Source organism: Onychostruthus taczanowskii, unplaced genomic scaffold (assembly GCF_017590055.1).
Source record: "Onychostruthus taczanowskii isolate IOZ18803 unplaced genomic scaffold, ASM1759005v1 scaffold20, whole genome shotgun sequence".
NCBI classification, from domain to species: domain Eukaryota; kingdom Metazoa; phylum Chordata; class Aves; order Passeriformes; family Passeridae; genus Onychostruthus; species Onychostruthus taczanowskii.
This window is the reverse complement of record NW_024499240.1, coordinates 8,830,090-8,853,923: the sequence shown is the minus strand read 5'-3', so window position 1 is coordinate 8,853,923 and position 23,834 is coordinate 8,830,090. Positions and strand designations below refer to the sequence as shown.

Here is a 23,834-nt window from a genome sequence, read left to right as displayed (position 1 = left end):
TAGTGAAAAACATGGGAGTGTTTAGTAGTTTTGAAAGCCATTAGTAGCCTTAAAATAAGTTCTCTTGCTGTATTGAAGACAAACTAGTAAGTAATGAGATATTTTTTATAATGTGTTGAATGTTGACTTAATATAATGTGGGGAGAATATCGTAGTAAGACAGTGGTCTAATGAGCCAATTATGTACAAGTCTTGATTATAAATTAATTTTCTTCACAGGAAGGTCACTAATCTACTAAGAGATCACAAATTGTCATTCAATTTGTTAAGAATTACATCTTTTATATGTATTTCCTTTTGAAACCAGAGGGCAAGGGATGGAGCAAGCTATAAATCTCTGGTGAAAATACAGGCTGGGATGAAGGACAAGCAGCTTCATGTAGCTGAGGTGTCAGATGTTGCTGATGCTAATACATACTTCAAAACTATATCTGTGTGGGGTTTTTTTGATTCACAGACATTCTACTGGAAAGACCTCAAGCAAGCCTGAAGTAACAAAATGAAATTTGGTGACCTCAAGACAATAAGGATAATGTTCACTGGGCATAAGTAGGCTGTATTTAGCAATAAAAGTTTAGAACTGCTCAAGACAATAAGGATAATGTTCACTGGGCATAAGTAGGCTTAAAAAGTTTAGAACTGGTTTACTGCTTTTTTTTTTTTTTTAATATCTTAATATTCTTCTTGACAAGAGATTTTCAGGCTGTCTTGCAGAGGAATACAAACAGCCAAAAGCAAGTAATCTTCTGCTCTTGTGATTGTTTTGCTTAAATTTTAAGTCCATACCTCTGCCTTGACCCCAATAGCTCTTCACCCCATTGCACTGCCCAACAAAGCAAACAGCCACCAAAACAGCAATTGGCTTGATTGCAAATAGATTAACAACAGCTGTGGCACAAAGAAACCACAATTTTCTTTCATCTTCATGTGTCTGCAGATCCTCCCTTCTGGTTGTTTATATGTGGGATGTTGCCATACAGGAACTTAATTTTAAAAAGTGCATTAAATGATCCCTTTGTGTCATATGATCATGAAGTAGCTCCTATCAGGTAGTCTAATACGCTCCAAAGTTAAATGTTTGTATTTATAACTCTTTGTGTTGGTTAATTAGGCTTCATAGCTCTCTGATTCAGGTGCTTTAGGTGAGCCTTCTGATTTCATGAGGGTAATGTTGGTCAGCTTGTGACTGTTTCAGTACAGCTGTGCCTTCTACTTCTGACTCCTGAGCGCACAGGCCAGGCATGGAATTTACTGGTTCTCTTCCGACCTCCTGCAAGCAGAAATACCTTTAGCAAAACAACGAAATGGAAGTCCACTTTGCTGCTTAGATCTCTTCAGCTTGTTGTAACATTGGATGAGCCTCTCTGTGAGTGAAGCATTCCCAAGAAATGGGGCATTTCCTTCTACCAAGGTGTTAGATCATTTGACTGTAGGATCATATTGCAGGTCTGTGCTGGTGTCCCTGGTGTGTCAACTGTTTCTTACTGTCTTTACCTGTTTCTGTTTCTTCCCCTTCTCTGATATGTCTGCATCTTATATTGAGACTAGAACAAACCATTTTGGTCCTCTGTTGATATAAATAATTCTAAAAATTCTAGCCATGCAGATTCCTTCTGCATCACAGCCATGCACACGTCCAGTTCCTGTCGCAGCATAGGGCAGATCTCAGCACAGAAAGTGATGTATTTGTTTTGGCGAGCCCTTCGTTTTTATATCTAATTCCAGATGTTACTGTTCACACAGCATTCAAACCTTTGCTTGAAAACTGAAAGAAGTGAAAGCATATGTGTACTGTAAGTTATTGAATATTGAAAATAAAGCAATGTAGCTTTTTTGTCAAATCTGCAAGCTTGTTTCCCTATAATGAATATTCAAAACTAAGCTTAGTACTGTGAAATTAGAGTACATGCAAATAATTTTGAGAGAATATTCAGGGCTCAAATACATCTTAGTTTTGCCCTTGAAAATAGAAATGTAATACGCTGGATTTTGAAGTGAGCATTTCTTTACTGTTCTGATGCATGTGAAGCTGCAACTACATTCAGGAAGACACATGATAGTGATTAAATGAAGTAATGATTCAAATAGTGTGTCAGCATCTGAAGGGAAAGGAACCATGTTGTACCTTTTCTTCCCTAATAGGATGTATGTAATTTTTCTTTTCTTGTTGACCTGAAAGACAAAAATTCTTCTTATGGATGTTCATTCCCTTGCTTTGTAGATTTTGGTCATTCCATCAGACTTTTTGATTAAATCAGATGTGATGGCTTCCTGTATCTCAAGCCACTCTGATTCAGATGTGCTCCTTGAATTAAGCATCTGTTTGAGATTTTTTTTTTAATGCAGTTTAAAAATACAGCAATTGATTTCTAATGTGCAAAGAATGTAAGGACAGTCTAAAAGCTTTCTGAGTCAGCTGTTATGTCATATGTAAATTTAATTTCACCTTTTATCTTAGTTATTATGGTGAAAATATTATATACTTTTTCATTATAATAAAATATAATTTATATATTATTTATATTAATCTGTTGTAGTTGCATTGTTAGATAATCAGCCAATGTTCTGAAATCTTTCTGCCCTGTTCCCGTATCCCTTGAGCTTTTTGTCCAACAAAAACTCCTTGCCAGCTAGTTGTAATGTCTCCTCTGTTACATTGTAGTCATCTTTCCTCTCTCAGACTACCTTACTGTGGTTTCTAGTGCCTGTTCTTCTGCCTGGTTTGTTTGGGTTTCTTCCCCTCCTCTTCGCTTTTTTTCTCCTGGTCCCAGGTCCCAGTACTGGTTCTTGTATAACTGTTTGCCCTGGTTAGAAGCCTGGCCTAGAGCCATTACTGACAGGTCCATTCAGAGGCAGGTGGGTGATAATGTAGTGCAGATGGTTGCTTCAAGGCATGAAGAACCAGTGAAATTCCTTTGGATTTTTTATTTTTCATCAAAGCCACCAGCATTGTCAAGTCTAGACAGCGGAATGCACATCTCTGCTGGTTAAGGTTCTGTTCTGCCATGCCTTGAAGGATAGCCTCAAAAGGGCGCAAGTCTGTTTGGAGGCATTAACCAGTGGTGCACCTGAGAGGTCAATACCAGATGCAGGACTTTTCAGCATCTTCCTTAGTGATCTGGGGCCTTCTTTGCCCTTACAGACTGTGAGGAAGAAGATCCTGTCTGTGGGAAATTGTGACAAGAGCCAGTGTGACTTTGAGATACATTTAAAATGTAACTGCTGCTTTCCAATTTCCATTCAGAAGCCATCTTCTGTGTTTTAGATAGGCTTCTAATAGCAAAAAGTTTGTGAATTGTAGAAGTAGAACAAAGGAAAAATATGGCACTACCCAAGTGTAGTAGCATTCTAATATCTGAGACCTTTTCAGGTGAATAATTCTCAGACACAGCCCCTAAAACAATAGTACCACTTCACAGCCATTTCCGTATTTGGTAGCATAGTGCAATATGGTGACAATGTCAGGAATATTCCAGAGGTATAGAAACGTCTGTACTAAACTGGGAAGGAAGGAGGAGGAAATACATTAGGGAGGATGAACCCTTCACCAGGGTGAATGCACTTGCACATTTATTGAGCTTTCAGATACTCATGTCTTGCTTCCCTTTCTGCTTTACCCAGGTAGAGGTTATTTAGAGTTATTATGAAAAGAAATGTAATAAACATATGTTTTGAAAATGACCATGAAATACTACTGTAAACAAAGTTCACTGTTTATATATGGACCATGCTATGATTGCAGCTCATTTTTAGGGTAGGAGTATTCTGCTTGTCCTAATGAGTTCATCAAGAAATAGAGAAGAACTGCTCTTAATATTCACATCTTTGGTTTTAGTGCTGATCACATACACTCTTGTTCTAGTGTTCTTTTTAATAATAAATTAAAGCAATCAACAGAAAAACTTCATTAATGGCATTCATGTTCAGACTGATATACATTAAACATGAGGCTAATAAAAGTGACTTGAAGTTTTGGGTAATTAGGTACAAGTGGAGATGTTAATATGCTGTTCTCTGGTAGCAGGAACCTCTGTTTGAGTACAAGCTCTGCAAGAAGGAGAGTCCTTGCAAAACAGGCTGGACTGTAGTTGGGAAAATAAACAGTAGATGTCTGTTCTTAATCCTTCAGAAGTCAATACTACTTGTGTATTTAGTTAACTTCTTATATGCATTCAGAGAAAAATTCAGAGAAAAAAAGCAAATATTAAACAGAGAAGAAATTTCTTAGTTTTATGCATTTTGTAGTTTGTGTATCTACCTTGCTAACTTAAATAAAATGTGGATGGTTACTTACCTCTTACCATTTGATTACTGGCTTTTCTAAGTACCTTTGTTAAGTGATGCCCCCCCCCCTTCTGTTTCCATTCCATTTGTTATCTCTGTAAATTAGATTAGTTAATAACACTTTAAAAAAAAAGTAAAATGGAAGAAAAAATAAAACCCCAACCTAGAAATGTGAGCCGCAACATTTTTTGAGCAAGGTCAGCCCACCATTGCACGCATCTTGCACATCTTTATTGCTAAAACACAGCTGGAATATCTTGTAACTGCATATTTAATTGGAAACTAGACAAGGAAACAGCGTTTGTAATTTTATTACAGAAATCTTAACTTTATATTTTTTTGTGTTATTCTTTCTGATATTTCACTGTAGGCTAAAGGTATTCAAAACTTAGTTCTGGTATATAGATGCCAGAAGAAGATCATCATTAATTTAAGACCATTGCACTGCAGACATATGTATTTTTCATTTTGGTTCATGATATGTTTGAATATTTTGGATTAACGGGTTCTATACGTTAGTATGTTGCCAAGTATTCTTTAAATCAGTTGCAATGTTTTCCATAACCAAAAGTAGTCTTAGCTCAAAGTTTTAAAATACAAATGTAACAATAGTCCCAGAATAGTCCTGTTAAGTGAGGAACTTGTTACAATTTGACAGTGATGCATATTGCTTCTATGAGAGAATATCCTTTTCCTGCCAGAGTTGGAAATGACTTTCCTTTATGTTTTGTGTTTTTATAAAGTGTGTGTGTGTATCTCCTCGGTGTGTTGCCTGTGCCTGTAAGGCGGCGTAAGCAGGGAGAGTGGGTTCTGCTGAATCTTGCCTGCTGTGTCAGTTCTCCAGATGGGTGTGTGATGGAGCTGTGTGCCAGCAGTGCTGTGAGTGCTCTGTGAGCGGTGAGGCTGTGCAGGGGATGCAGCTGTGTGGCCATAGCAGGGATCGACTTTGTCTGTACCGCCTGCGCAGCAGTGCTGCCATTTACCTGCATCTTTGTAATCCTTCAGCGACTCCATCACTGTTCCCAGTGTTTGCTAGCAAAGGGGAAATAAATACTTAAGGTAGATGTGGTTGGACTGGATGTGCTGGCCTTGTTGATTGGTGGCACTGAACAGCTTAAATAGTTTGCAGTTGCAGTCGGGTATTTTTGCCGTCTGTCACCTGTCTCCCTGTGCAGTGGAGAGGGCTGTTAGTGTATTCGTACAAGCTGATGGATGGCGCCTGCTTCCTCCTGGATAGAAACAGTGTTGCTTTCATGTACAGGGGGAGGAGAGACCTGTGTATGTGTCTAAGTGCTGTTCTTGGGTGACTTTGATGGGCAGGGGACTGTTTTCTCAGGCCATTAGGAGAGAAACAGAATGTATGGTTGTGAGTTTTGGGGAGTTATTAAATTATTTTATTAAGGAATCAAAATACATATTTCTTCATCCTTCTCCCATGAAACATTGTTTGCCACATCAGTAGTGATGCAGCAGTGGCCTGAGTTTAGTCTATTACTGCTCAAAATAGCTCAAAATCTTTGACTACTCTATGCTTTTTGAAATTTTGAATTCTTGATTTCTTTTCCTCGCTGTGTTTTCTGGTTAGTAAATTCAGACCTCTTTTTATAATTTTTTGCCCATTGAAACCAGTTCTTATTTTGATAATTGTAATTCTGTTTTGTTTTGGAGTTTTTGAATTTAAACTGATTATGTTAAACTCCAATAAGTATAGGGAATCCTAATCTCTGGACCCACATTAAATTGAGTAGGAAATTAAAAGTAATTGGTACATATTAAAATAATAAGTCCTTAAAATCTTCTTTGGTCTACATATTTATTTATTTTCCAAAGCATTTTAGGGAATGATGGATTATAAACTTTGAGGTCACCAAAGATATTTTATCTGTATTGGCACAGGTATGTGAGAGGTCACAGCTGCTTGTTGCTTGCCCTGGTGTTGCTGCCTGTGCACTGTGGCAGGCAGGTGCTCCTGGTGCTTTGCGCTGGTGTACAGTGAAATGGGCTGAAAATTGTGCTGATTGGGTTAATGAGCAGCTTTTCAAAACCATGAGTTACAGTTTCTTCAAATACATGATAAAATGAGTGTTTTGCTTTTGCTGATTTCATGATGAACAGGTGCATAACATCACTTTTAGAAACTGACAAGTCTTTCACAGAATCACTGAGTAAGCTCAATTGGAAGGGACCCACAAGGGTCATTGAGTCCAGCTTCTGGCCCTGCTTAGGACGTCCCCAAGAGTCACCCCATGTGCCCAAGAGCATTGTCCAAGCGCTTCTTGAGCTCTGTCAGGCTTGGTGCTGTGAAGCCTCATTTTTTAGTAACAATTTATTTCTACACATTGAAATGGTTAATGGTAAGAAATAGGAAGAATAAAAGATTCTTGTTATTATGGCATGGTTTGTTTTTCATAGAGCGCTAGTCTGATTTAACCTTTCTAAGCTGTAGGACAGCATTGCTATTGTGAATAAAAAGCCATAGTTCCTTGTAGACTCCTAAACTCAATGTTCCTGGGTAATTCACTGCCCAGATGAGGTTTCAGGCTCATGTTATTTCTGCTCGTGTCAACTTACTGCTTCATTTTATTGAAAAGAATTATGTTTCAAGGCAGTATACTGGTCTATCTAGCTGATGTTTTTTTCTCATGCACAGGATGGTCACAGATGTGAAGGACCAAAAGCTACTGAGAGTGCAGTAAATAACAAGGAAATGTTCTTTAGCAGTTGATGTGAATATTAGTAATTTATTGAGAAGCCAAAATTTAAATTCTCTGGATTTTAGAATAGCTGAATCTTGACTTTTACAAGAAAAGCAACCATCTAAACACATGGTAAAGAAACTATGAATTACATCCATAGAAGAAAGCAATAGAGAACTAAATGTTTATAGTGTGATGAATGTTGTGATGGGATGTGGTACTTTGGTTCTGGAAAAAATATGAATTATTCTTTTTTAAGGATACTGAATATTTTGGAAGGGATTTTTGTGTATTTTAATAGACTTGTTTGTGCTAGAGTAATTATGGTTTTAGATATTAATTACAATGAAAATCCACAGTATAAGATTTTGAAAGTCTGAAGACTGCATATGTAATTTTTGAAACAATGGTTGCTTTTTAGCTGCATATTTCAAATGCAATTTCAAAGGAATATCTATAATCTCCAGAATTTAAAAATCTTTATTGCTAGTCTTAATAAGACATAGTTTTCTTTAGCATCAGCAAATAGATTTAAGCTACCTAAATTTTCAATGCATTTCCAATTGTAATAAAAATCTACTACATGGAAGAGCAAAAAAATGCTTATTCACCTTGTGTCTTAAAAAACTTAAAACAAGGAGAAAGACAACTTGGATTTAGTAAAGACAAAGTGAGTGTTCAAACCTCTTACTGCAAATGGATTTAACAGTTTAAAATCTTTGAAACTGATGCATGTGGTATGGAATCCTAGTTATAGGGTATATTTCCCTTCTTTCTGTGTGCTGTTAAATTCGGGTACCTCTTGGCATGCTCTTTGTGTTTCACATTGATCAACCAAAAGTCTGTTGGCTGTACTCCATTGCATACTCTTGTTGAATATGTATTGTCCCAAGCTATGACTGTAAATATATAATGTGCTAAAGTATTTGGTAGCATAAGGATATTTACAGAACAGAAGAACAGAGAAATGTCTATACAAAATATATTCCTCCAGTATGTTCCTTTGGAGTTAATGGCAGTTGTAGCGCTAAATATAGGAACACTTTTTAAAAAGTAATAGTTTTCATCATCACTAGGAAATAGTTGGACATTTATAGGTGAGCAAATCAGCATTTTAGTTCATTTTTTAAAGCATGGTCACTTCAAAGCCACTGAAACCTGACTGAAATTTGTGTTAACTGGAATTGTGTGTTTTGTTCCCCTAGGAGGAACAGGCTGCTAAACTGAAAGCTGAGAAGATTAGGGTTGCATTAGAGAAGATTAAAGAAGCACAAGTGAAAAAGGTGAGTTAGTTATACCCATTTATAAGACCCTTATTTTATGATTTTTTTTAACCTGGAAAATGCAGGCAAGCTTCATTTGTATCTATTAGCCTTAAGTTGCCATTTATAAAATAAGAACACTGTACTGTTCTAATCTTCCATGGTAATGTGCTTTCCCATCTAGACTGCACCTAATCAGGAGAAGCCTAAGATATGGAATAGCATGATGTTTTTCTTAAGGAATAGCTTGTTTTTCAGGTAGTGCTCATTGGGAAGATTTCACCAACTTCCACCCAGAACTGAAATGAGGGTCCAGCCTCCTGAGATTGTTCTTGTACATTCTGCAGTCACATATTTAAAATTTGTGCCTGTTTTCTTCACAGCCTTTTCTTCACAAGCCTTTTCCCATTATGCATAGCAGGATTTGCCAGTGCTAAATGCAAGAGAAGTATTCCAGACTAAAGACAGATTACCAAATGGAGAAAGTCTACTGCCATTACTCGATGTACTCTCAAAGAATACAGAGTGCCCTTAAAATTTAGCATTTTTATTTTATGACAGAAGTTTTTCAGTAGCTTAAAATGCCTTTTTCATTAATTGTTTGTAGATCAAAAGCTGAAAAACTGTCTTGGCTGGAAGATGGAAATTAACAAGTCAATTGTACCAGTGTATTACAGCTAGTAGGTTTTATCTTTTCCAGCTGAACAAGATATAAAAATCGAAAAAATAATGATTGGCAAAAAAAATCTGTTGTTCTTTAGTCTTCTGATTGGTTTAAAAAATGGCTGTTTTTTTGTTACTGGACAGTGACCTCTTTAAAATGCCTAAGAAAAACCATTGTGTTTTAAAAGCAGATTTTTTTTTTCACACTACCACTTCATATTTCCCAGAAAAGTAAGGTTTAATGTTGCTATATTGTTTACATAATAACCATTTTTAGAAAATACTGTAGGAAGCAGGCAGAAAGCTTAAACTGCACATCTGAAAAATTCTGATTCTTTGTAAGCTTGTGCAGAGCTCTTACATCTATGTTTGTTCTGCCTAGATATTGTCTGAAAGACACTTTATTATCAGGACACTTTGGCAGGAAGGATTTTTTTTCCTTCTTAACACTCAACTGAAGCACTTTCTCATTGTGCTGGAAACACCTTTATATTTACTTTCTTGTGCTGAAGGAGAACAGTATCTTGTTAAATGTCTGTGATACAAATATCTAGCCATCATTTATGACATCTTACATTTTCAGGGAGTGTTTTCATTGAATTTTATGCTACTGTAAGAAAACCTCAGAAGAATAAATAAGATCTTAGAAACCTTATTTTTATTTGAAATGTGGCAGATGAATCCTTCTTTTTGTTTTCTTAATTTTCTGCTTAACAGTTGGTGATCAGAGTCCATATGTCTGATGACAGCTCAAAAACAATGATGGTGGATGAGAGGCAAACAGTGAGACAAGTATTAGACAATCTGATGGACAAATCACATTGTGGATACAGTTTAGACTGGTCATTAGTGGAAACCATCTCTGAATTGCAAATGGGTAAGTAATACTTATAAGCATTTCTAATTCTTATTCATTGATGCAGCAGTAGTCTACATTCTCATAATGATTTAAATACTTGTCTTCATAATGTTCATCATCCTGTTCATTAATGTAGTAAATGCTAATTCATGTAATAAAGCTCATGATTGAACTTGTTTCAGAATGATCTGAAAATTCTACTTCAGTGTGTTTAAAAGGATGAGAAAGTTGGTCTAGTGGTTTCCCGAAGATTTCTTTTTCTTTATTTTGCAATGAGTATTTTCAGCTATTTTCTACCATTTCAGTAGATTTTTTTTCAGTAGATTTCAGTAAATTTTCCTCTTTTTCTTTATGCTGTTCTTTTTGGTCTATTTTCAGTATTCTGAAGTTCTAGCACTAGTGGTGACTTTTTCAATGGAGAGTCAAAGCTCAGAGCTTTGACTGAGCACCAAAGTTCTCAGAGGCTGTTGTTAATACATCATTTATTGAGCAACAGAGATCATAGGAAGTAGAAGGTGTCGGTTTTCAGATTTCTTTGCAATACCTGTACTAGCTATGGGTATTCTGCATTTCAGAAGCATTTTGTTTTCCTTCTGATCATTGCCCACTACTTTTTGATGCTTTATGAGTGAGATCGTTGGGGATGTAGAAAGAAGTTTTGTGCCAAAAAAGCTGCCCGATCCATTCCTCTGGGAATTGTGTTGACCAGAAAACACATAAATGTGATAACCTTCTTATTTGTGCTCATAAACTTTAAAATGTTATCATTTGTGTCTGCAGTGTTCCTGCAGGATGGTAGGCCCTCTCAGATAAAAAAAAACTAAAACATTTCATATGTTGATGGAACTATAAACTTGAAGATAACGGAAAGTCCATTCTGAGTGACTGGATGTAAAAGAATTAAACCAAGCATGTCTGGAAGTGTGGACTAAGTTCTTTTATTTTCTTAGCATAAACTTCTTCCCCACTGTAGTAGATCTTGAACACTATTTTCTCTGCATATATGCCTTGTCTCTTAGAAATGACTACAGATTAATGTCTGTCACAAAATGCAACAGATTCCAATGTATTTGCCTCACTTATTATTGTTGCAGAAAGGATCTTTGAAGATCATGAAAATTTAGTTGAAAATCTCTTGAACTGGACAAGAGACAGTCAAAACAAACTAATGTTCGTGGAACGTATAGAGAAATACGCACTTTTCAAGAATCCACAGGTAAGCCTGAGGTTTGTACTGAATGTGTGTGTGGCTGATGGCAGTTTCTTACTTTTTTGATAGCATTCATTTCCATACTTTCATTTTGGTACTTGTGTATGTGCTAAAATGTCAGGCAACTTTACACTTCAGCACTCTGTACATCCACAGTGTTGTTGGCACAAAGTCAATCCTTAAGAGACAGCCATGAGCTGAAGCAATCTGTTAGCTAATTTATATATGAGCAGTTTTAATGCACATGAAGGCAGGCAGTTTCCAGGGATTTACACCATACTTAGTGCTGCTCAATTATGTAAACATGCAAGAAAGGTGTTGACAGATATTGCTAATAGTGGTGTCTCTCCACTGTGCATTCTTGCATTGCTGGCAAGAAGGGGAAGACAGAATCAAAGAGAAAAGCCACTCCATGGTCAAATGGCAAGAGAAGAGACAGTGTGCCCCTTCCTGTGGAAGTCGGGCCCTGCCTATATTCACCTGTTTCCTGCTCCCTGGCTGAGAAATCAAAGGCTCCTCTTCCTCTCAAATGGCCTCAAAGACCTCTCTTCTCTCAAATGGTAGCTACAGACTTGGTATCTGGCAGCACTGCTGTATTGTAGGGGAGTGGAGGAAAAGAAACAGAAAAGCAGAAGGTGGCTCTTGGAAGAAGCCAAGAGCTTCTTTGTATTGAAAATTCACTTGATCTCGTGTCTGTAATATCACTTGATCTCTGTCTTAACTCTTACCTAATGTATTCCCATTTGAGTTTATAGATTATTTTTATATCTGTATGGCATCTATATGCTAATGTATTGGATTTAAACTGGGTATCAGTTTGCGTGTTCGTCCTATGTGACATCAGTTTGCTTGATTTTATTTGTTTTTCAGCAAGATCTGAAACAACCAAGGTCTTATGCAAGTGCTTTGCACTGAAGCAGCAAAACTATACATTCTTTTTAAAAGTTTGTAGATTATAGGTTTACTCTCAGTACATATAGTAGGCACAAGAGTGAGGTACCAGTATAAACCCAGTATTTCTCCTTGCTTTAAAATATTGAACTGGCGAAACTTTGTGAATATTTGGGGTTTTTTCCAGTATTAGAGCTAGGGATTGGGAAGATGTTTTTCATTGTCTCAGTCTTTTCCAAACTGAATAAGAGTTAAAAACTCATTAAATAAGATTCGGTGCTTGTGCATAGTTAAGTTCCTTTAAGAAGTTGACAAGTATTTTGTTTAGAATTTATTATTATTTATTTAGTATTTATTTATAATTCTTTGTGAAAATAAATATTTCTATTCAGTAAAACTCAGACCAAGATGAAAAGAAGTACATTGCTTCTATGTGTGCTTCTTTGAATGCAGAAATAATGACAGTATGTAACAGATCTCCAGGGGTTGTTTATATTTTTTTATTGTGGTGTTTACAGGTTCGCAGTATTTTTATTTCTGGATGCATTGTAACAGAGAGCTGTTTGATCCTTAGAAAAGCAGGATGTTGTTGTTATGAGTCTGTTAGGTAGGAGTACGGAGTGATTGATACTTCTGGTAAAGATGGTTATAAGTTACGTCAATGTATTATTTAGTAGTCTGACAGTTTCAATTAGTCTACAAAGTTTTGTTCTTACTGCTACAGAAAAGTAAACAAGAAATGCCATTTGGCTTGATTTCAGAATGCCTAAAGAAATAGGGAAATTTATTTTGTTACAGAACTATCTTCTGGGGAAGAAAGAAACCTCTGAGATGGCAGACAGAAATAAAGAGGTGCTACTAGAGGTAAGAATGTCAAACCAGAAAGGACACAGTAGTCATTTTGGAGCATGAAGACAAACTGCTAAAGGTTGTGGTGATTGAAATTGATGGACAGAGCAGAATGTAATTCTGGAAGACTGTGAATGGAATGTGTTCTATTTGAGATAAATGGCTCTTTTAATGTAACACTGTTTCAAATGTGATTAGTTTAAAAAAGTTTCTGTACTTAGTTTAGTAGAAATACCATACACAGTGATAATCAAATTGAGGTTGCCTCTAGCTATGGCTAAAACCATTAATTTCAAGTTGAAATTTGAATTTGTGACCTGTTTTTTGACCTGTGGTGCTAGAGAATTTTTACTAGCACTTTCCAAATTTTCATTTCTACAAAATTCTAGAGCATGGGTCTGGAGACTGGTTTAATTTAATATTTCAAATTTTGATAATAAAGAAGTAAATTTTTTTTCTATTACATTTTAAAATTTAAGAAACCAGAATACTGAATTTTAAGAAATGCATGACAGAAAACTAATTATTATCAAACACATTAACCAGTTTACAGAAATAAGAACATAAAAGTGTGGAGCAAAAAAAGCAGACAGTAAATATAGCCTTCATAGGCTGAAAACGAATTACTTTTGTGACATGGCTGAAGTTCCATAGGTTCCACTTGATTTCCAGAATAATGGTTATGATTTGCACAGTTACCCAAAGGGTTATTTGGGGTATTTAATTTTGGATTAAACTTAAAACAGTTTAAATTAAAAGTAGCATATGCATTTATTAATATATTGCTAATATGGGTTTTAATAAGTGTATGTATGTATACTGTGGATGAAAAAATTGTTTGAAGCCTTAACATGCAGAGAATTGTAATTCTGCTTAACTCTTTTTGTCTTCTAAGATTATTCATAAGTCTCTGTGCTGCATATTAATCTGGAGTGTATTTAAAGCATTTGCTTTTCTCTGCTAGTTCGTTGTAAATAGAACATTAGCAGAAGTTGCAGTGTTGTGGGCAGTTAGTGGCAGTGAAGTACTCCTGAATGCATTGCAGCTGTGTCTGATGGATGCACAGTTAGGTTTGTGTGTGCTTATACATATGAGGCTAGATAAGGTGACCTAAAAGCCAGTAAAGCCATGGGGATCTATTACTGAGAAGCAGTGGTCAGAAAATCTTTACAGTGGCTGCTAATGATTTTTCTGTCATTGTTGCATGGAGCAAATGCTGAGACAACCTATCATGCTTGTCTGAATTACCTTATTGCTTCTGTGATTTATCTGCAGTTCATATCTCATGTGAAAAAAGAGCTGTCCCTGCTACAAGTGCATTCCTTGGATTAAGAATTTCAGTTATTCAAAACAAACCACTGCATGCTCTCTGTTCTGTCTGTTTCTCAAACTGCTCTGTTTATTGGCAGGAATGCTTCTGTGGAAGTTCTGTAACTGTGCCAGAGATTGAGGGAGTTTTGTGGCTGAAAGAGGACGGTAAGAAATCTTGGAAGAAACGTTACTTCCTTCTTCGGGCTTCTGGAATCTACTATGTCCCTAAAGGGAAGGCAAAGGTATGCTACTTAAAGCAATTGCTCTGAATTGTTTATTGCTGGTAAACAGTGCACATAAGAGTTGGCTTTAAGTTTTGGCTTAGCTGTGCTTTTCCAAGTGCCACATCCCTTAATTAAAATGCTGGCTTTATCCTGGAAATACTGTGTGAATTTTTGTGGTAGCACTTGATGTGAAGGGTGTAACCCAAGTTTAAAAATACAAGAATACAGGGGACTGCTTCTTAGGTTAGTTGTTCAGAAATACTTGAGAAAAAACTTTTGGTGGAGCTAAGAAGCTGGTCTTTGCTGAAGCAGAATTTGGATGGAGAACCAAATTGCTCTGCAAATGTCGATCATGAAGTATCAGACCAACTCCACAATGTCTGCATAATTTCATTATGTTTGGTTAGTTCATATAAATGGGATTCTTTTTGGACCAATTGGTGCTACATTTTTTGAAACTGGTATATGTAATTCCATTTCTTCAGGATCACTTACTGCTGTTCTCTGTGTCAGTAATGCAGAACAAGTAGAAAGACACTACAAATACATTACAGCTTCAAGGCTGAACTACTGTGAGTTCACGTCATCCATGAATCCATCAGTCTTGACAGCATCAGATGATTCCCAGTGCAGGAAGTCCACCTCCCACACATCTGGGAATGAAAAGGAAACCTCTATCAGCAGGACAGCTCCCTTTAGAGCTGAATGCATGTCAGATGTTCTTTCTGTAATCTTTTGCTTCATTAAAACAATCTGTATGCGAGTAGCCTTTTGAAATTCTTTGCCCTACACTCAGTGCCAAACATCTTTAGAATTCTACTTACAGTCACACTGGAATTTGGACACCTTGATTATTACCAAGGTGAAAAATAACCAGCAGCTGATAAATTCCTGCTCAACCAATCATACTTAATTTCTCCTGATGCCTGCTTTGAGTAAACTGTAGTAGTCCAATGTAAAATGTCAAAAGGCAAAATGCAGACAAAACACCAAAACCAGAGTGAATTCGGTTAAAAATGAAGCTGTAATGAAAGAGTTTATGCGTAGCTGTATCCCCTTCCTGTGTCAGTAGTTTTTGAATCAGATTGAAACTAATATTTGATCTTAACTAGATCTTAACTAGTATTGGATCTTAACATTAGACAGATTGTGTCAATGTGTGTGAATTTTTATAAAGATACCTTGCAAATGACCATTTTTGTATTTACTAGGTGTCACGGGATCTCGTGTGCTTCCTACAGCTAGACCATGTCAGTGTTTACTATGGACAGGACTATCGGAACAAATACAAGGCACCCACAGACTATTGTTTAGTGCTAAAGGTAACACTGCTGCAGTTGGCTGTACTTTGAATACACTTTTGCTTGTTCTGAACCATCAGCTGCTTTTAATCTAATTTTCCTCTAGTTCTTGTATACAATGTGAACAGTTAGTGAGCAGTTGTTGCCGTTTTCATATTGCCCTGAATTGTTTTATTTCCAGATTTATGAGTCCCAGTCTATTTAATTGTTCATACACTCTAAAGCATACACTAAAGACTTCTTTTCCATTTGGCAACTCTATACCTTACAACTGTTTAGGTTCAAAGAGATAATGCCTCTTGAAATGCTAATTTCAGGGAGTTATCTTCTCAGTGTAGGTCCAGAGTAGTGGAGAAATTAATATTAAAGATTCAAGTCTACCCTTAATAAACCAACCTGAGGGAAAAGGGATGTTGTAGAGGAGATATCTTCTGAGTATAAATGCCAGGCAGAAAGAATGAGTAGCAAAAACTGTTATAAAACTGGTGACCTGATCTTAAACGCATCTAATGACTTGAGTTCATAAAGTTATTTTAATTGAATCAACACATCTCCTAGTTTCTGTTGACTCCCACCTAGTGTTCAGAATGGTGTCAGTTCCTGCAAGATAGCTGGGTACCAAGCTATTTTAAAACAGGCTTTCACACTGTGTTCAGGCAAATAACACATCTTCGTGTGTCAGTAACAAGAGGTGTGGTTATAGTGCACTTTTCCCCTCCCTGCCCTGGAGCTCATGTGGTGTTGTACATGTCAGTACATTAGACTGTTTACTGTGCCTGGAGTGTGTGGTTGCCTGTCCACTGCCTGAAAAAGGATTTCATGTTCCAGTGGACAGGGAAACATGTCTTTGAGCCCACTGAGGAGACACAGAGTATTAAATATGGGATATGATATTAGGTGAGAAAGTACACAGCTAAAACTGGAAGTATTTTCCACGTTCTTATAGGTCACTGAATGCAAAAAAAACAAAATCAGTTATTTGTAGGTATATATAAATTCCTTGAAGTAAATTGACTTTTCTACTTACATGTCACTTTCATCTATATCATTTGGACAGATTAATAGTAAATTTTATTTTCAGACTTTCTGACGATACAAAGTAGATTTTAGTTTTTAAAAATATCGCCAATCTGAGCATCAAATTTAATGGTAACGTTACTGAAGACACAAAGATGTGTAGAAATTGTCCCCAGGTAAATTAATGGGGTAGATTTAGTTGGGTAGCTTATATCAATGAAGCTGTATTTTCTATGTGGAACTGATGAATCACCAAATTATGATATTAAGCAGGATTCGGTTCTGCCTTCATCAGTTCTTATAATGTTAGATCAATATTTTCAATTAGTACTAATGTATAGAAGCCACACAGTTTTTAAAATAGAGTCTTGTGCCACAAAGTTCACTAAACTAGGAAGTTTCTCCTTGGGGACAGGTAAATGGCAAATACAGACTGAAGGCCCAATTCTCTACTGATGTTCAGACTGGATTTATCTTCACTCCTTTGTTTATATCAAAACTTAGTATGCTCACATTAGGTGCTCTGCTATTGTTAAATGTAACATTGGTGTGCTAGTATATAAAGTTAGCTCCTTGGTCCAAAATGTCAGATTTCTAAGAAATTCTTTTATTTCTGTATAACCAAAGTTTTGAACAAGTCCAGAAAGAAGCTGGCGAAGTAGTTGTATTTGCTTCTACAGACTCTTCTTTGTTATACAACATGTATGTGTAGGAGGCTGGTAGTGAAAAATACTATCTACTATCATAAGAAAGTTTGTTATATATATTCTCTTATGGACATAAACATCTTATGTTCATTTTAAAATAATTGTGTTAGAAGGCAGCAGGATAGAATATTCTGAAAAAGCTTAGAAGTTCTTGGATATATGTTTCAAACAGTCTTCAGTAAAACTTAAATGCATACAGTCCTCTAGCAAAACTCTGTTGTGTCACTGAGCTGTCAGCTAACAGAGGAAATTCTAAGAACTGGGGTGCTCAGTTACCCCAATAGCTGAGAGATATCAGTAAGGTGGGAGCCTTGAAGGCTCTACAAGCTGAAAATAGAATTGTGCTTAACAGCGTGTCACTTGCGGAGTGTCTCACTTAAGCCTGCAAAGGTAGAGAAGACCAGTGTGTTTGTTTTCCTCTAGTTTGGGGGATTTTTATGTGGGAGCAAGGTGAAACATCAGTTGTCTCTGTCAAGTGGTGAGTCAGTCCATAGGTACAGAAGACTCTTGGTGGGTCAAAAGTACTACAGCCCTAGAATAGTGAAAGACTAGCCCTTTCTTAGTGTTTGAAATCAGTGTGTGCTGGACACACTTCCAAATGTGTGTGTCAAGCAATCCCCATTGAAATTCACCTCCTGAAATATTCTGGAACATTTTTAAGTGGGGTTAAATACACACTACTGTTGAAGAGCTTCCAGCATTAGGTTTATCTCTGTAGACATCAACAGCTAAATGCTTTCCTTGCATTCCTAGCTATGAAAACATTGATGAGAATGCACAGTTTTTTTGCAGCATCCTCAGATCCAGAAGAAGTCCCAGTACATCAAATATCTTTGCTGCGATGATGTAAGAACTCTACACCAATGGATCAATGGCATCCGCATTGCTAAGGTAACCCCCAGGCAGTCCTGCAGTGTTGTCATCATCTGCTTAAAACCATTTACAGTTACTTAGCAAAATACATGGTAAATCTCACTTCCCTCTGTTTAACTATTCTGAACATGAACTGTAAAATCGTCTTACATTTTTCATTCCATAGCAAAACTGTTAGAGGCTTTGTTATAATAATTAAGTAATTGGGCCTTTTCTTCTTGTTTCTGCTGCACCCCTGTCACATGACACAGGTCTGACATCACAGATAGATTTTAGCCAGCTCCTTTCAGATTTTAAAAAAGAAGGCTTATGGGAAAAGAGAATTTAGAAAATAGAGTTGATTTTCAAGATCCTCAGCTTGTCTTAGTGTATTCATTGGGCCATTTCTTGCTTGACACTGTCTCTTCTAGCATAAATAAATTGGTTTTCTTTCTTTCAGCAATTCACTAATACTATTACTATTACCTGAACTCCTTAACATAGAGCCTGTGTTGTTTTGGGGGGACTGGCAGGAGGAAAGACTTAATAGAGAAGCCAGAGGTGGAGCTCAACAGTCTGAAGAGAGTGTACAGCCTATATAGAGTTGTTAAACTTGTTTGTGATTTTGTTTAGTATGGGAAGCAGCTTTACATGAACTATCAGGAAGCACTGAAGAGAACAGAATCAGCATATGACTGGACCTCCTTGTCTAGCTCCAGTATCAAGTCAGGCTCCAGCTCATCTAGTTTGCCAGGTAACAATGTGATCTAGCTCATAATACAGAGATTGAATTGCCTTTATTATCTGCTGTCTAGATGCCTCAAGAGAGACTATTGCTGAAAATGGACTGTTTCTCCAAAGTCTTTTATGCTATGTTTAGTCAAAACATAGACTTTATCTGTAACATTCTGTACATGTATATCTATATATATGCATACAGGTAAAAACCTGTTTCGCTGTATTACTTGCAGTGATGTCTGTATTTGAAATATGCAGCAGTTTCTTGTTCACCTTCAAAAACCAATGTTTTTCTTATACTGGGAGGAGGAAATATAATTTCAAATTCCTGATGCCTCTATGTTCACCTATTTGAAAAATCAAATTTATATTGTAATGATGCCTAGAACATATATACGTAGTTCTTAAACTGCTTTGTTGACTGAAATATTTGAAATTGGAAAATGAGAACAAGCCCCTGCCCAAAGGCAAAGATGCACACAATCTCTTTAGAGGAAACTTTGAAAATACTGTTTCTATTCCCATGTCAAATTGTGCATGCGTGCATTAATGTGCTCCTGTTTATCTCTCAGCAGAACTGGGGCTGGTTTCTTGTTGCATGTAACAGTTTAAAAATTGATAAATAGTTTATACAGTGTAATTTCATTGTTCAGAGCTGACTGATGCTTTCTTTGGTAGATTATTCAGAACCTTCAGGGTCTAGGTTCTTTATTGAAAATCTGCTGTTATGTGAAGGTGTATTGTCTGCCACACATACAGGTTGGAAAGTAATGCTACTGAATTGCACAGGTTCAGAAAGTAGCCTGTAAGAACGAGCTAAGCAAATGCAGCCTAACTGGGAAGGTACCTTGTTGTTTCAACTGTGTGGCATAGCAGTAAATTCTTGGTCACTGACAATTTCTCCATCCAAGCTGGGTGTTTTTCTGATAAAGTATAAATTCTTGTAGGGAGCTGAGCCACAGCTCACTAGCCAAGCATGTTCTGCCAAAGTTTCATTCCAGCCTGTGCCAGGACACTTTGGGATTACACAGTAAGCAGGTGCCAGGCTGAATAAATTGATCTGGCTCTGCCTGCTGCTGTCTTGTCAAGACACCCTGTGGACCCAGAGCATCATTTATGTTGGCTACTTGCAGGATGCACACCAGCCCTTCTCTTGTGCTGAGGAATGGGCTGTTGGAAGCAGTGTCCTGCCTTGGCTGGTGCAGTTTGCCTGTCCACAGCCTGTGCCCAGGGTACATTTTTAAGATTGTGCTGGAAGGGAGTGCTGGAGAGAGTAGGCTGCATGCACTGCATGAAATGGGGCATTTCCCAAAGTGCAGGAATGTGGCATGGTTCAGAACCCATACAGCTGCAGTGTGATTTTACTTCAAAATGTATCTGACATGCTCTCATCCTTGTGCAGCTTCAGGTTTGGTTAATACCAGACATCAGTTGAAATGGCCTGGATGTGAGCTAGAGTTTACACAGTCGTTACTGCAAGCGGTGGCGTCTGGGCACATGTTTAACAAGTCACAGAGTTGCATTGTATTGACATTACTCTTACATCCAGAAACATATACTAACTGTTCCATAACTTTTTTCCTGAACAGAATCTCAATCAAATCATTCTAATCAGTCTGACAGTGGGGTTTCTGACACTCAGACAGCTGGACATGTCCGTTCCCAAAGCATTGTCAGCTCCATGTTCTCTGAGGCCTGGAAACGAGGCACTCAACTGGAGGAATCCAGCAAGGTAACAAGAAGACTTTAATTTGAGAACCAACGCCCAACAAAATGTGTGAGACGGTGTTGTCCTCTTACACGTCTGTCTTGAGTGGCATTTCTTCTCTGTTTTACATGGTTAATTTACACTGCTATATAATTGTTTTTTAGGATTCACTTTTTCAGGTAATTAAGCCCTGCAGCTTTCTGTTCTTTCTTTTATTTGTGTGCATAGAAGCTTTTTGTTCTTTGAAGGCATTATACAGCCCCTCTCACAGAGTCTTATTTACTAATGTTGAATGAAGACAAAATAAAAAGATAAGCTGTTAACAAGTTGAATGAAATTCTTTCACTAAGATCTTTCTCCAGTTAAGTAGCCACATCTTTCCTTTGTAAAGATGTGAATAACTGGGGCCTGAAAGCAGGCATATATATTTTGAAGTCCTTCCGTAGTTTTTACTCAAAAGTTTTGTGTTAGGTGGAAATGGAGCCAGTAACCTCAGGTATGGTCAAAACAAAAGTACTGACATTGTCAGCAGTTGTGGATTAAGGCAGATACGCTATCTCCTGTTGCTGGTAGAGTTACAGAAGACTTCAACCCATTGAGGCTGGGGCTCAGGTCTCTTGTGGTTTGGTTAGTTTTCTGTTCTTTCTATGGTTAACTGTTGTAGTTCCTGGGGAAGATTTCCACGCACAGGAGAAATTCTGCTGAAGCTGTTGGTTGTCAGGTTTGAAGGAATCGCCAGGTTCCTGAACAGCCTTGGTGTCATTAACTGTAGCAGCTACGTGTGGAAGTGCACTACGAGAAGCTGTCAGTACTTCGGTCAGTTCTGAATCTCCCCCAGACCCCAGCTTCAAGCTAGAGAAGGAGGTTTTTTAAAACCAAAACCACAGGCCAATACACCTGGCACTGGTGCTTCAGATAAATAACTAAAACTAAGATAACACATCTCCTTTTCAAATGAGAAAGCATATGACAGTGTGAAAGCTGACATGGCTGCATCCTTTGGGATTCATAACTTTTCTTCAATGCCTGCTGGCTTGGAAGTTGTCTGATTCTAATAGTAATGTAGTACTCAGTCCAGGAATGTAGCTTGCTAAGTTGTGGTCCAAGTTTTCCTACTGCATGAGTGCAACACATGGTGCATGTCCATCAGCAGATGGCTCCTGTGTGCGAATAGGATGCATCATTTCTGCAGGAGTGAGCTGCACGAGATGGGGCATTTGCTATCCAACAGAGGTGAAAGAGTACTGCTGTGAGAATGATAATGTTACTGTTTCCTCAAGTTTTGGGTTCAGTGTAAATCCTGCTGGTACATACGCTGGCTGTGAGATTTTAAGCAAATGTTTGAAGTTCACTGCCTTGGAGTTACTGTTGTTCTCTATCGAGTCTGTAGTGCTGCTGGCAATTGCTTATTTAAACCCCAATAATTTTTATGCTACATTATTAAAGCCATGGTAAAAATAAAATACTCAGAATGCTTCCTGCATTGAGGAAGCTATCCATGTATCAAGATTTCATCAATTTGAATTCCTTTCTGCAAATCCAAGAAAAGGTATATTTCTTCACCTTATGCATAACACAGGTAAATGGGTTGCCCTAAAACTTCCAGAGAATCCAAATGAAATGAACTGTGTAAACTTACAGAAGCTGTGTTTAAACAATTGAGTGAATTGGTGACAAATTTACTTTCAGTGAAACTACAGTGTAAATCTGGCCCGGGGAACTTGAATAACTAGGAAATCACACTGGCAGTGGAAAATGTTAAACTGTGTAGCAAGAAAGGCAACAGCAGTGTTCAAGAATTATAATTTACATGGGAAGGTGTTACCAGTGATACTGAGACGTGCTTTAGTCAGATTAGTCTCCAGTTACCTCAGAGGCAGCTTTGCTACAGTGCTTTGGTGTCAGAGCTGGCTTAAAAAGTTCATGTGGGCAGGTTGCTGCCGAGTGGCAGAACTTTCCTGCATGTCCCTTCCCCTTGTGCAACAGCTCTCTCCCACCTTGTGAGCCTTGCCTCCTTCCCCTGGGCAGGCAGGGCAGAACAGAGCATGCTGTGTCTCAGCAGGCAGATGCATTGGTGCTCTTTCCAGCCAGGGTGTTGTACTAGTGCCTCAGCAAATTAATAATGAGTTCTGCCCATTTTTCCCTCATTTACCAGTAAGTTCCCAATAATTTCTTGAGGTCGAAAACATACTGAGATTGCTAGAGATCTATCATATTTGACCTAAATTTGGTAACCAGTCCAAAAGCATGGGAAAAGAGATGGCAAACAGTTCAGTTGCAAAAGTTTGTTTTCTCAGGAAAAAAAATAGCTAAAAAAAAAGGGCACAGTTTACATAAAAAGAGATACTATTGTTTTTATAGCTTTTTTTTAAGAGTTCCAGATAGTCATGAAGATGCATGTTACAAATAGGAATTGCCAGTATGCAATAAATAATTTCTCAAGATACACAGAAGGACATCACATAATTATAAGGACAAAAAAAGGACAAATGAAACTCTCTCAAGGTTCTTCTGTAAAGAAAGTATCACAGACTGTTTCTGGATGTTGAAATTTATTTGATTCTGTTGAGATGGGAGGGCCCCCCCCCTCCTGAGATGCCCAATAGTCTTTTCTGTGTCCTGAATGTTTAATTTGTTCACTGTGAAGATGGCTGTCTTCAGTGGGTATAAGGAAAACACCACCTTCTTTCAAATATATCTAAGATTAAGAAAAACTTTTCCCAAAATGCATATAATCCATCTGCTTCATATCTTGAAAGATTGCTCTTTGCCCAAAGAATACTTTATTCATTTGTCCCCAGTTGGGCAGTGAAGAGCTCATTGAGTCTCATTTTGCTTGTTAGATTTTGAACACCTTATTTCAAACGCTATGCTACAACAAATACCCAAATGCATGCTCACTGTGTCTGCTTAAAGGGACAAATTCAAGATTCCCCAAGGTCTTGCCATTCAGGGGCTATTCTGTTATGCCTTCATCTCCCTCTGTCTGTTTTATGCCGCCTTTATTTTTCCTGTTGCCTTTTGCTGTCTCAGGTGTCAAAAGTGAAGCTCAGCACAACTAAGGGCAGCACACCCATGGTGCCTTATGCAGGGCACACTTAAGGTCAGGTGATGCTAATTGAAAATTCATTAACCTGGGTGATTGGGAGAATGGTAATTTACAGACTAACACTTGCAAGAGATCAAGATTTCTGTTTTGTAATGTAAACACCTTGATTTAGTTCCAGACCTGTTAATATTCTTGCCTTCCAGACCTAATGTG

At 37.5% G+C, this 23,834-nt stretch overlaps 1 protein-coding gene across 1 annotated transcript in view; it reads left to right on the top strand.

Moving 5' to 3' along the window:
• The window catches only part of RAPH1 (Ras association (RalGDS/AF-6) and pleckstrin homology domains 1), a 75,887-nt gene extending 55,040 nt beyond the window's left edge, over window positions 1-20,847 (top strand). Inside the window, exons 6-14 of the mRNA XM_041403281.1 lie at window positions 8,186-8,263; window positions 9,623-9,782; window positions 10,859-10,980; window positions 12,664-12,729; window positions 14,124-14,267; window positions 15,461-15,571; window positions 18,067-18,165; window positions 18,760-18,880; window positions 20,454-20,847. Of these exons, the coding sequence (XP_041259215.1) occupies window positions 8,186-8,263; window positions 9,623-9,782; window positions 10,859-10,980; window positions 12,664-12,729; window positions 14,124-14,267; window positions 15,461-15,571; window positions 18,067-18,165; window positions 18,760-18,880; window positions 20,454-20,614 (1,062 nt within the window). The 3' untranslated portion in view covers window positions 20,615-20,847. The remainder of the gene's footprint in view (window positions 1-8,185; window positions 8,264-9,622; window positions 9,783-10,858; window positions 10,981-12,663; window positions 12,730-14,123; window positions 14,268-15,460; window positions 15,572-18,066; window positions 18,166-18,759; window positions 18,881-20,453) is intronic.
• Window positions 20,848-23,834: the final 2,987 nt, after the last annotated feature.